Source organism: Haemaphysalis longicornis, unplaced genomic scaffold (assembly GCF_048455015.1).
Source record: "Haemaphysalis longicornis isolate Haplotype H1 unplaced genomic scaffold, Haemaphysalis longicornis Haplotype H1 scaffold_12, whole genome shotgun sequence".
Classification (NCBI taxonomy): Eukaryota; Metazoa; Arthropoda; class Arachnida; order Ixodida; family Ixodidae; genus Haemaphysalis; species Haemaphysalis longicornis.
The window spans coordinates 111,590,392-111,603,744 of NW_027526225.1; the positions used below are offsets into that span (position 1 = coordinate 111,590,392).

General features: G+C 46.6%; 1 protein-coding gene across 7 annotated transcripts in view; it reads right to left on the reverse strand.

The window, feature by feature from the left end:
* LOC144163259 (CAP-Gly domain-containing linker protein 4-like) overlaps window positions 1-11,504 on the reverse strand; it is a 39,813-nt gene extending 28,309 nt beyond the window's left edge. For 3 of the 7 annotated variants that reach the window (XM_077694137.1, XM_077694135.1, XM_077694133.1), the window contains exons 1-2: window positions 11,331-11,504; window positions 5,691-5,987 (exon numbers count right to left, since the gene is read on the reverse strand). In XM_077694137.1, the coding sequence (XP_077550263.1) occupies window positions 5,691-5,945 (255 nt within the window). In that variant the 5' untranslated portion in view covers window positions 5,946-5,987; window positions 11,331-11,504. Of the gene's footprint in view, window positions 1-5,690; window positions 5,988-9,518; window positions 9,756-11,330 lie in introns of those variants that run through there. The other 4 variants (XM_077694136.1, XM_077694139.1, XM_077694138.1 and 1 more) reach the window with 3 other exon arrangements.
* Window positions 11,505-13,353: the final 1,849 nt, after the last annotated feature.

Consider the following 13,353-nt stretch of genomic DNA (forward strand, 5'->3'; position numbering starts at 1 on the left):
TTACTAGCGAGTCCTACGACTCTTACTAGTGCAATGCTAGCCGTCATTATCACTTTGTTTCACGCATGTGGACCTCAATTTGCGGGAAGCGTTCGGTTCCAGCGAGCGGTGACGAGCCGTATGCAGCCCGCATCACCCCGCCGTCGCCACTCGTAGTGTCGCCTTCGTGCGAACGATGCCGGCGGCTGCGTGAGCGCGCCCGCCCGGCTGGCACGCGGGTGGCTGTTACTGTGGGGATGAAACGTTTCGTGCAGGCTTGTGCGTTACAACATGTTGTCGCGGCCAAACGGCGCCTGTGTTCAACCTTCCAGCTTGCGTGTTCAGACGGTCGGCCATTCCCGGTCCGCTCAGCCGGCCCGCCGTGTGGATGCGCTCTGCTCTGGATTCCGCACGCCACATGTAGCTGTATACGCATAGTTGCAAGTAATATCGTAAACGAAAACTAAATGGTATTGAATTTTTCATCAGGATGCAGGTTCATGTTTGGAGTTCCACAAGTGGGAGCTACAAGTAGGCTTTGAGGCGTGCCTCAGTGGAAAGCCCTGGATGATGTCATCCAAAGTTCTTTCAAAAGGACACTAAACAGGGCTCAAGCATGGTTAGCAGCAAACGTCAAATTTCGAAGTGCCTAGAGCATGCGCAGTTTGTCCGGGTTCTTCGCAAGCCACTTCTCCCCTAAAAAGACCCTGTTTGAAGGCGCTTTTGATGGCCACAATATCCTCGTACAGTCTCGATATATCCTCGGACATGTTGTACAAGAAGCACAGGGTGTATTTCATCAACTAAATGGATACAGGCTACAACACTGCACACAAGAATTGCTAAAAGGTCATAACAAGCTACGCAGTACAGCTAAACTAATGTGAACTTTATGAAGTACAACAAATCATAAGCCAGACTACTTTGAAGAGCACTTTATAATGTTTAGCTAAATCAGCATGCAGTTGGTATGCTGTTTTGCATGCAAATCTGCATGCGAAACAAAATGTTTCAAGGCAAGACGAAGCAGATGAGCAAGACAAAAAGAAAATAAGAACAGCTTTGAAACAAGCCGAATACGAACGATTTTGCAGTGGTGCCTGGAACTGGCTGCGCAAGAATAAATACACCGCTGACAACAGAAGGCCAAATAGGTTCTGGAAAACACAAGCCCTTGCTTTCAATGCATCAATCAAAATGCCCAGTGATTGCAGACCAATGCTTTAAGTGAGGGTTGCAGCGATGGCGTAGAGGTAGAACACCCGCCTCGCGTGCAGAAGGACCGTGGTTCGAATCCCGGTGCCGGACAATTCCCACCGGATGAAAAAAAAAAAAAATCCGCGTATTGATGGAATTGCACAAAGGATGGAATTGCACAAAGGGGCTTGGGGTGCGGCCTGACCCCGGCGACCATTGCCGGTAATGCACTCCCTCACCAGAGCAGGATTGGCCACCCTGGTGTAGTAACGGCCACAACCTCCCATGAATACGCCAATTAACCCTCGGCCCTCAGTCCCCAGCGGCTGCGAAGCAACTGACCACAGCGGCGGTCAGACCTGTGACGCAGCAGAGATGCTAAGAATCCCTGGATCCGGACAGGCCGCCAATGGAATCTGAACCTGGCATTGTTTAACGCGCGAACCTTATCTAGCGAAGCAAGTCTTGAGGTGGTGTTCGAGAAATTAGAGGGCATTAAATGGGATTTAATAGGGCTTAGCGAGGTTAGGAGGGCAGGCGAAGCCTTTACGGTGCTGAAAAATGGACACGTCCTATGTTACCGTGGTCTAGAGGACAGAAGAGAACTGGGAGTGGGATTTCTAGTCAATAAAAGCATAGCTGGCAACATAGACGAATACTATAGCATTAACGAAAGGGCAGCAGGTCTTGTAATTAGGCTCAATAAGAGGTACAAGCTCAAAATGGTGCAGGGCTACGCGCCCACATCCAGCCACGACGACCAAGTAGTGGAACGCTTCTATGAAGATGTGGAATCGGCAATGGGTAAAGTAAAAACACAGTATACCGTAGTTATGGGGGACTTCAATGCTAAAGTAGGCAACAATCAGGCTGGAGACAAGGCAGTTGGGAACTATGGTCTGGGCTGTAGAAATAGCAGGGGGGACCTACTAGTTGAGTTTGCAGAACGGAGAAACCTACGCATAATGAATACCTTCTTCTTTAAACAGGAGAGTCGGAAGTGGACCTGGAGGAGCCCGAATGGAGAGCACAAAGATGAAATAGACTTCACATTATGCGATAACCCTGGCGTCGTGCAGGATGTGGAAGTGCTCGGAAGGGTAAGGTGTAGTGACCACCGTATGGTAAGATCTCGAATTAGGCTAGATTTGAGGAGGGACCGCAACAAGCTAGTACAAAAGAAGCCGATAAATGAGCTAACAGTAAGACGTAAAGTAGAAGAATTCAGGATCGCACTGCAGAACCGATATTCCACCCTTAACAAGGAAGCCGAGCTTACGACAAAGGAAGCCAGCGACAACCTTACACGCATTATCACGGAGTGTGCAGTAGAAGTCGGGGGCACTATGGCTAGACAGGATACTGGTAAACTTTCACAGGAGACAAAAGATCTAATCAGGAAATGGCAAACCATGAGAATCTCTACCGCAGCTGACAAAATAGAACTAGCCGAGCTCTCGAAGTTAATCAATAAGCGCAAGACAGCTGACATACGGAAGTATAATATGGAGAGGATCGAATACGCTGTAAAGAACGGAGGTAGCCTGAAAGCAGTGAAGAGACGTCTTGGCGTGGGGAAAAATCAGATGTATGCACTTAAGAATAAGCAAGGCAATGTCATCACAAATAGGGATAAAATAGTCACAGTGGCCGAGGAGTTTTATAGGGATCTGTACAGTAGCCTGGACATACAGGATAATGCCGAACGAGACAGTAGTTCAGAGGAGATAGACATCCCACCAGTAACGACCGAAGAAGTAAGGAAGGCTTTGAAAGAAATGAAAGGGGGCAAAGCACCTGGTGAGGATCAGATAACAGCAGACCTCTTGAAGGATGGCGGAGAAATTGTACTTGAAAAACTGGCAAACCTGTATACGCAATGCCTAATGACCGCAATGGTACCGGAATCTTGGAAGAACGCGAACATCATCCTAATTCATAAGAAAGGCGACATGAAGGACTTGAAAAATTACAGGCCGATCAGCTTACTGTCAGTCGTCTACAAGGTATTTACCAAGGTAATCGCCAACCGAATCTCTGCAACCTTAGATTTCAGTCAACCTAAAGAACAAGCAGGGTTCCATAAAGGTTATTCAACAATGGACCATATTCACACGACCAATCAGGTGATAGAGAAGTGCGCTGAGTATACTGAACCCCTATATATAGCCTTCATAGATTATGAGAAAGCATTTGACTCGGTCGAAACCCTAGCAGTCATTCAGGCCAGGGGGCAGATGAGCATTATGTAAGAATACTAGAGGGTATCTACAATGGGTCTACAGCTACCATCATCCTCCATAGGGAGAGCAGTAAAATACCTATAAGGAAGGGTGTCAGACAAGGAGACACAATCTCTCCAATGTTATTCACAGCATGCTTACAAGAAGTATTCAGAACGTTGGATTGGGAACAGGTGGGAGTAAGGGTTAATGGAGAATACCTCAGTAACCTCAGATTTGCTGATGACGTTGCCTTGCTAAGTAACTCGGGGGACGAATTGCAAAGCATGCTTTCCGCACTGGGCGAACAGAGTAGAACCGTGGGCCTGAAAATTAATATGCAGAAAACTAAAGTAATGATCAATAACCTCGGGACAGCACAGCAGTTTGAGATAGGTGGCGAGGCAGTGGAAGTGGTAAGCGAATATATCCACTTAGGCCAAGTTGTGACCCCAGATCCCAACCATGAGGCAGAGATAATTAGAAGGATCAGAATGGGGTGGGGTGCATATGGCAGACATTCTCAGATAATGAATAGCAGCCTACCATTGTCGCTGAAGAAGAAAGTGTATGACAGCTGCATCTTACCGGAACTCACCTACGGGGCAGAAACTTGGAGGCTCACTAAGAGGGTTCAACTTAAATTGAGACCGACTCAGCGGGCAATGGAGCGGGAAATGATAGGTGTAACATTTAGGGACAAGAAGAGAGCGGAGTGGGTGAGGGAGCAAATTGGTGTTAAAGACATATTAGTAGAAATTAAGAAGAAGAAATGGACGTGGGCAGGGCATGTAATGCGAAGGCAAGATAACCGCTGGTCATTAAGGGTAACAGAGTGGATCCCTAGACAAGGCAAGCGTTGCAAGGGGCGGCAGAAAGTAAGATGGGCAGATGAGATCAAGAAGTTTGCGGGGATAAATTGGCCACAGTTGGCACAGGACCGAGGTAATTGGAGAATAATGGGAGAGGCCTTTGCCCTGCAGTGGGCGTAGACAGGCTGGTGGTGATGATGATGATGATGATGATGCTTTAAACAACATGAGATTAGAGCAAGTGCATCACAAATTACAAAAACTGCTCACAACAAACCCAAAACGCAGCAGTTGACAGGCTTGTACCATGTTACAATTAGTGCACCTGCATTTGCGCCCCACCGGGTAGTATGACCAGCTTCTACGTATTAACAAGGTGTACTGTTCAAGGGCACAAAAAGATGACGGGACCAGTCGAGCGCTGGTCTCGTCGTCATTTGCGTCCTTGTTTTATTTTTCTATTCGCGCAGTACCTACTTCTAAAATTCCACTACTGTTACATGTTTCACTGCACTCAACAGTCGGGAACTCCAAAGTTTGCTTGAATTGCGGATTTGACCCTTGTAATTGTAATCCCTAAAAAATCGATTCCTACACTACATGACCAGCACAGGCAGCTGTGCTAGTGGTACTGTTCGTGTAACGGCAGCTGCTGCCACATCATGCCTGCCACAAACAGGAGCAACCTCCGCCACCTCATGCCCAGCAACGGGAGATGACGGAAGATAAAAAACATGCATCTAATTGATTGATTGAAGGGTTTAATGCGCCGACGCAATGCAGGCGATGAGGCGCACGTTAGTGGAGGGCTCCGGAAAAATTTTCGACCCCCTGGGGATCTTTAACGTGCGCCGAAATCTCGTACACACGGGCGTTTTCGCTTTTCACCTCCATCAGAAAAGCGTCTGCCGCGGCCGGGAATCGAATCCACTACCTCGTGCTCAGCAGCACAACGCCTTTGCCACTGAGCCAGCGCGGCGGGCAACATACATCATCGTCATCATCATCATCGGCCTATCTATGCCCACTGCAGAGCAAAGACCTCTCCCATTATTCTCCAATTATCCCGGTCCTGCGCTAACTGCGACCAATTCATCCATGCAAACTTCTTGATCTCATCTGCCCATTTAACTTTCTGCCACCCCCTGCCACGCTTGCCTTCTCTAGGGATCCACTCTGCTACCCTTAATGACCAACGGTTATCTTGCCTTCGCATTACATGCCCTGTCCATTTCTTCTTCTTAATTTCTACTAGTATGTCCTTAACACGCGCTTGTTCCCTGGCCCACTCCGCTCTCTTCTTGTCCCTTAATGTTACACCTATCATCTTCTTTTCCATTGTGCGCTGAGTCGTCCTCAATTTAAGTTGAATCCTCTTAGTGAGCCTCCAAGTTTCGCAAGCTTCGCAACATACATCGAGCCTCCAGGTTTCGCAACACACATCTGCTGCCCCCTAGACAGCCCTGCCAGCAGAGCCCACCTCGGTGGCCAGTGTCTTGATGTCCTTCTGTGTCCGTGGCACCCACTGGCGGAGGATGGCGAAGATCTCGGGCACTGTGGTGTCGTCGCTGTGCAGGATGTGGAGGCAGCTGGGGCAGTCGGTGTCGAAGAAGGGCACGTCCAGCAGGCGGCACTGCGGGCACGCCGGCGCGTCCGTCGGCTGGTACACGATGGCGTGCTGCCGGGACACCTGGCTGCCCCTGCGGCCCGAGTCTTCCGCCTCGCTCACACCCATGGATCGTTGTATGGGGACTCCCCTAAGGCACTAGGCAAACACCTGCACGTAATGGTTAAGAAAAAGGTATCGTTTCTCTGAGGAAGAGCTCTCAGTCCACATTGCTTCCTGCTCCAAGCTCTTACATTGGTATCTCCTAATAAATTCATGCTACACGCAAAAGCTCTTAATACGCTGACCAGATTCTCTGGTCGCCTGTGCCCAGGGCTGTCACCATGGGTCAGGGGTAACTGGACTGAGGTCCACCCATCCAACCAGGTGATGGCTCGACCAACACCGTTCACTAAAATAAACGTTTATTTCCTCTCTCTCTCTAAACGCACCTCCTCTCCCCAGCCCTGCAAACGCTCATGGCTGGAAGATACACCAAGAAGCTGGCTGCTCGACTATTCTACCCATCAGAATGCAGCCTGACCTTTTCTTTCTGGACGTCATCGTAGTTACCAACAACTATTCTTTGGCCGTTAACTGAAGCACAAAGTGTGCCACACCTATAATCAGCATGAATGGTTCTGTGCCCCAACCATTCCTATACCTTTTCCCCACACATTTTCCAGCATTCGGGGAATCGATGATCGGCGTCTGCCCATATCTTCGCCAACAACAGAAACGACAGAAACACATGGTGCGCTGAGGCAGTGAAGAGACGTCGAACCTTTTGTTTCGCTACGGTCGAACACACCCAAAATATAAGCGAACTGCTTGATTTACTTATACTCTTTTCTACTTCTCATTTCTTATGTCTGTTCTAGTCATTCATGTTACCTGTGTAGTCCACCTGTTGCTGGCCATACACTCAACACGTCCTGCCTAGCAGGACTTTTTTTCTGATTTAGCTGAATTTAAGCATCTCGTAGGTGAGCTTGTTCTGTAGCCCGAGCGTCGCACACACAATCCTTCTCAAGATAAATTGTCCGAAGTTACTGAATCAATATAAATTTGGTGGCCAGCTCTGAAATTCGACCCCACCCACTGCTGCCATCTTCGGAATTATTCTGGTTTCATTCTATGTGGGTCTTCACAAAAGTTCCGACAGTTTACCTTTACCAGAAGAAATATGCAGTCAAGTCCACTTATAACTCTTCACAAAAGTTCCGACAGTTTACCTCTACCAGAAGAAATATGCAGTCAAGTCCACTTATACAGTACAACCTCGTTACAACAGACCATGATAGTGATCATGATTTCAGTCTGCTATAAAAGAAGTATGAACAATCCAAATACTGTTACTACAGACTTTTACGGAATCATGAATGAAGTCTGTTATAACAACAGTTTTGACTTTTCAACTGTTAAAAACAAATAAAAAAAACTAAGCTGGTCGTTTCTCGAGATTCAGTTACAAATTAAACAGGTTGGTATTTTAGGCCAACAAACCTTCAGGATGAATTTCTTCTTGCATTTGCTGGGCTCCTGTTGTATGGAACCCCCTCAAACTTTTGATTCACTCATACTATTATTAATCTATTTCACGTCTTCAACCTACAGTTGCATTGCCATTGTCTTCACATGAATATAAATCAAATTCAAGTAAAGGTCTCATTGCTAAGCTTGGAGATTTAGCTATCTATAATGTATGAGGGCATACATTTTTTTTGGTTTTAATGATGGTAACTTTCATATATAAGCATCTTATCTGTTGCACTATAACGCTTAAATTCTAAATCCTATCACTTGACTGCCAGGACATCACACTTGTTTCAAATTGTTTTCGTTTGATCACAACTGTGAGGTAGAAACACGAACTCTGAAAAAGTACTACCTAACAAATGAATGGTTGGTTGCCTGCACTTGAAAAGTCCACTTTAGAGATGCAAACGTGGACTTGTTAACCTTTCAAACAGGTCTGTTATATCCGAATGTATGTTGTAACAGAATCTGCAGTAAAGGAAGTTTAATCAATGGCACAGATAGGAAGACCAACCAAGCATTGCAAATCAGTCTGTTGTATCCAAATATCTGTTGTAAGCAGATCTGTTGTAACGAGGTTCTACTGTAACAATATATCGGATATAACGATGAACAGCTATGGCACCGTCAACTTTCGTATTCTTTCTATGGTAAAATAAACCGCTTATTACAATGCTCCAGTGCCACGATATCGGATATAACGATTGAATCCGGTTATATTTTGCACCAAAAGTGCAACAGTGATGACTCTCATGACGTGGTTGCGCAACCTACTCAAATAGTGTCTTTGTAGGAGGCCCAGTGCGTGACACAGTCCCTCGGGGACTTTGTTTCCGCCAAGGAAATTTACCTCAGCTAGGTGAAGCACCTATAGATGCTCTTGGAAAAGATTCACGCTAGCTTCACATGCGGCAAAGGTGACCGACTGTGGCTTCTTTTCCGCAAATTAGTAGTAGTATGACCTTGCTGGCATGAGAATAAAATGTTTTGAGCTCTGTTCCGTCTTTTAATTTCTCAACCCGCTTATAACAATTATCGGTTATAACGATGAGATTTCCTTGGCACTTGGTTATTGTTATAAGTGGACCAGGCTGTAGTTTGCACACAGCACACTAAATGGGGTTACATAACGTGAAAATTTGGGAGTTGGCGATGCATGTTGAACCACAGCGCAAACGACACGAAGACTTGTTGTTTGCGCTGTGGTTCAACATGGGGTTATGTAGTGCACCTTGACCAATGCACCTCGATCTTCACGCTCGAGTAAAAGTTTTTTGTTTTTTCTGATTTGTGACGATTTAACCAGCAAAGCGAGAATGGTAGGTTTCTTAAGTAACATGTGTCAAATGTTGTGTGAAACAATGCTCAGTGAGATAGTCAAGAATGCTTCAGAATGCACATTCAAAGCATATTTGGAAGTCCTTGGCCGCAATGCAGCAAAATGGAATTCAGGGACGCCTTTTGCACAGCAGTACTACCATCCCACTTCCCTACCAGGAGCAGGGCCTCAGTCGCTAGATACGCAGACACAAATTAATCTTCGATAACTAGCCCGGTAGGCGTTGCTTTTTGGAATAAATCGAAACCAATAGACAATCTCCCCAGTGTGACCCCATTCCTGTCGGAATTACGAACAGAATGCGACGCGAAAAACAGCGCATCCCTTCTGGCATCCGCTCCACAGCCGCGACGAAGCTTGCAGTAACACACCACAACAACAGCTAGTAGCGGCAAAGCTTTCAAACGACATTAACGCAAATGTCGGGAGAACGCGACATATTCTGGCCAGCTCCGACAGTCGGCATTGGTGCCACGGCGGCACGGGTTTCTGCAAAATCCCGGGAATTCTCAGAACCTTGGCTCAACATGACGCCAATCACCTGACAAATTTCGCGTTTCCCTGTTACGCCGGTAAGTGCGGAATTCCGCGGCGGAACGATTATTCTCTCATCTTGACCGTCTACTTGAGAACATGGATGCGGGAACTGGTTGGATGGAGCTCTGCTCCCGGGGACACAACAAACGTCCCGCCGTCCCGCACAGCAGGTCCGGATAACGCCTCTATTAAAACAATTCAGCAAAGAGATAAACTCCGCAATGGTGTGAACACGGAGAGTATACATGGAGAGAACACGGATAATCATTCGGAGATGCGTTACTTGCCCGGGGCCTTCCGGCATCCGGGGAATCGACGATCGGCGCCTGCCCGTCTCCGTCAACAGCAGCAACACATGGTACGCCGAGGCAGTTAAAATGGTTAAGAGACGTCGAACTTTTTGTTTCGCTACGGTCGAACACCCCCAAAATGTAAGCGCACTGCCTGGTTGTAAAAACACAAACCTGAACGGAAAGAAATCATAACAAGCAAAAAATAATAACGGTGCTGATAACGATGACGATGATAATGCGTTTTTCAGGTGGCGTCCTCTAGCGCCTGCCGTGTTTGCGAAACTGTCGTCTGCTACACACAGACAGAGCGTGGCTGATGCAGTTTCCGTGATCGGCACGTCTGTTGTGATGCTTGTGTGCATAGACAAACAATTCTGTCCTAGCTCGATTACATTATCAGATCCTAAAGCGTCTAATAACCCTTGAACTGTGTCCCGCAACAAAATAATTAGCGACAAATCAGAGAAAATATATCCGCTAAGTCCAATTAGCTCAGAGCTGCGCAGTAACCTTTTAAACCACGTTAGTTTTTCTTGAAGTATTTCTGCGCAACCATTCGCATCACATAACAGGAAGTAAAAAGGACGTTTTTGATTTCATTGTTTATGTGAGCCCAACGCTTCTAATTATTTTTGCGCACCACCATCATCCTAGACAGAGGTTTAGGAATGGTACGGTGGCTTGTAGAAGGGTCGCAAGGGTATTTGATTCAGGCTTCATAAAACATTTATCCCTTCCTTGGGGCGCATGCGCACCAACGCGCGCGGATTTGTCAAACGTCCCCGCGGAACAACAGAGGGTTAACGTTGAACGGAGTACTCAGAGGTGGATTTTGGGCACAAAATTTCTATCGTTACCGTATCAAACAGATTTTGAGGTGGCGAAGGCATGCTGCGGAGGAAATTCTCGCGAACAATTTCGATAAACAGTATGCCAGCTGGTTGCCTGAATAACGGGAACCGAAACAAATTAATGAATATGTCCGAGCACATCGGCTGTTTTTGGTTTCACAATTATCTTTTTAATTCGTACCCACTCTGAGATGAACTTCACTGAACAGAAGATCACGCGCGCTTATTCTTTTTAGTACACCTTGGCCGTGAGAAATGTAACAAAATATACCTCTAAAGTTGAAAAAAAAAAGACATAGTATTTGATATTGTTTTCTTAATGCTTAACTATTAAAACTTAGCTCATATAGTAAATACGCACCGGTAAAAATCGTGGACAATGTGTACGACCATATTCTACAGGAAACCACGACGCAACGATCGAGTTGTGTGCCGCATGAGCTTTTTCATGGATCCGCGTTTTGCAGTTTTAACTTTGCTATGACACCCTTCAGTGCACGCACGCCCAACTGGGAGGCAGAGATTTTTCGAACACCCGCGCCGTACATGCTGACGCATTTCCTTCTCAACATGCGTTCGCAAAAGTGTTGTTTTCTTGCCTCTGCAACATATTTTGTAGACATATGCAGTGCCAAAATGGTACAGATATATATTGCCCAAGCTGACAAATTTTTGGTGGTACAGCGCTTTCATCGTGCCAGGCAGAAAAATGATCAGCTAGCACGTGGAATGCAGGCAGAAAGGCGCACGGCTGTCGTAAAGATTATGCCGCTGAACGAAAAACAATGCAGCAATATAACTATCTATTATTTTTTCACCAAGGTCTTAATTTAGATTTCTTTATAGTCGCTGGCGCTACACACGCGCATACACAAATACACACTCAACACGCGCATAGTTTCTGAATTATGTGCTGACAATTGCAGTACATCAGATAGAACATGCATGTACGTACAGATTTGTAGCTGGACCAGTGTGCGTACGACGCTGGCAGAAAGGGAAGAGACGGGCCGATTGCAGACCGTGGAGACGCGTCGGCGACTGTACTATATCTAAACTTTTAGTGCGGTAACGAATCGTGTATAGCGGCCGCTTCGATCGTGACCTCACGCTATTGAAGTCGTGAACAGCGTGTCCTTTCCGAAGGACCAATTGTTCGTGGGCGAACGCTTTCACGGCCTTCTACAGTTCGCAGGAGGATTGTTTTTATAAAAACAGCACGTGTTTACGAGCTTTTTTTTTTTTTCTTGAAAAAAAAAAAAAGTGTGACCGACAGCGCGCGTGGTTGCTCCGAACGCATCCAGACGGCCTATTTTCTTTTATTTGTATACGTAAATTAAAGCGTCCATACGCTATTTTAATTACTAAGTGCATGCAACCGTGCAAATCATTTAATGTAAATTCCTTTATATAGTCAGCGCTAACAAACACGCACACGACCTTCGTAATTTTGAGGGCATTGATATCGCAACCAAATTCATCAGTAGCGTTCCCAACAGCGCGCCGTCACAATGCCGCTTACCATATAATTTTGACGATTTTACTATATGTGATTACTTACTACATAATTATATATTTAATGATGTTAAAAATGGTAGGGTATTGCTTGGACGCATCGAAGCATTATTGGGCGCGCGGTTCTCCAAATTAAAACCTCTTTCCCAATTCTTAACACTGCGCATGAGAAATTCAGTTTAGCTAGTTTCGCTTACAGAGTTTAGCTTGAGAAACATTAGAGGTGGGGGGGGGGGGGGGGGGGGGGGGCGGCGAGGTGAGGATATAACAACAATAAGCAAAGTGGCAGCGGCAGCTGCTCCGTCGTCGACCGATGGCACACTGACGCAGGCTGTGTGCGAGCCCGTCGGGCTGCAAAACAATAGAGACCAACCGCAAGGTCGTCTGCACCGACGAGAACAACGAGGAGTCGGAGCATACGGTCCGAGTCGTCTGCTTAGCGGAAGCAGCTCGCCACCACCCACCCACACCTGGTGGAGAGCTGCGACAAGTCGGGCAACTCTGTGCTCAGCGCACCGTGACGCCACGGGGCGGCCTCTCTCGCATCCACCGTGGTCCCACGTAATTCGCGCCAGCAGCGCCAAATCCTCCCCTAGTAGTACGTGGCCTCTGAAAAACGTTGCATTAATCGCCATGGCAACGAGTGGCGAGGGGAGAAAGGAGGTTGGTGACGTCGAGGACGCTGCTGACGTCATTTTTCCCGCGGCAGCCCCGCCGGGCAGCCGCGCGCCGGCCCCTGAAACTGACGCTCCCCAACTTTCGCGCTTGCCGCCGGTCGCTGCCTCATGGGCCGCTCGGCAATGGCACCAGGCGCGAAAGTTGGACGAGCGGCGCCGATGACTCGAAATGGCCGCCGCCCGTCATTTGTTATGTGTGCAGTAACGTGTTTAATAATTGAACGAGGAAAACATGTAGGTAATAGTACGTTTTCTGGTGTCAAATTGTTGTCTTTGTGGCGATAATAATTGGAGTGTTACACAAACATTATTTTTGCTATGCATTTATTCAAAATTCATATGAGGACGTCTTTTATTCGAAGTCATGAAAACACATGTACTACACCAATATATTGCACATACATTTTATGTACACAGTATTGGACTAAGCAAAAATATGACATATGCAAATTTAGGCATACAACATTGTACAATAGGGAAAAAACGTGCTGCATACACATTTACAATAACACGGTTAGGCGGGCTAGTTGGTATTCTGAATTCATGGCTGTAACTTTTGCGCAACTTTACACGGTGACAGGTACAGGTCTTCGAGTCCCCTTTTTGTATCGGTCTCCGTCTAAAGTTGCACAAAAGTTACAGCCATGAATACACATTTAGGTACACAATACTTGATTACGAAAGAAGAACTTCGAAAGTTCTAGTCCCTACACAGATTTTTTTATCGCGCACACCGCGGCGGGAGAAGAAAAGAACTTGAAAGTTCCACTCAATGTATACTTATTT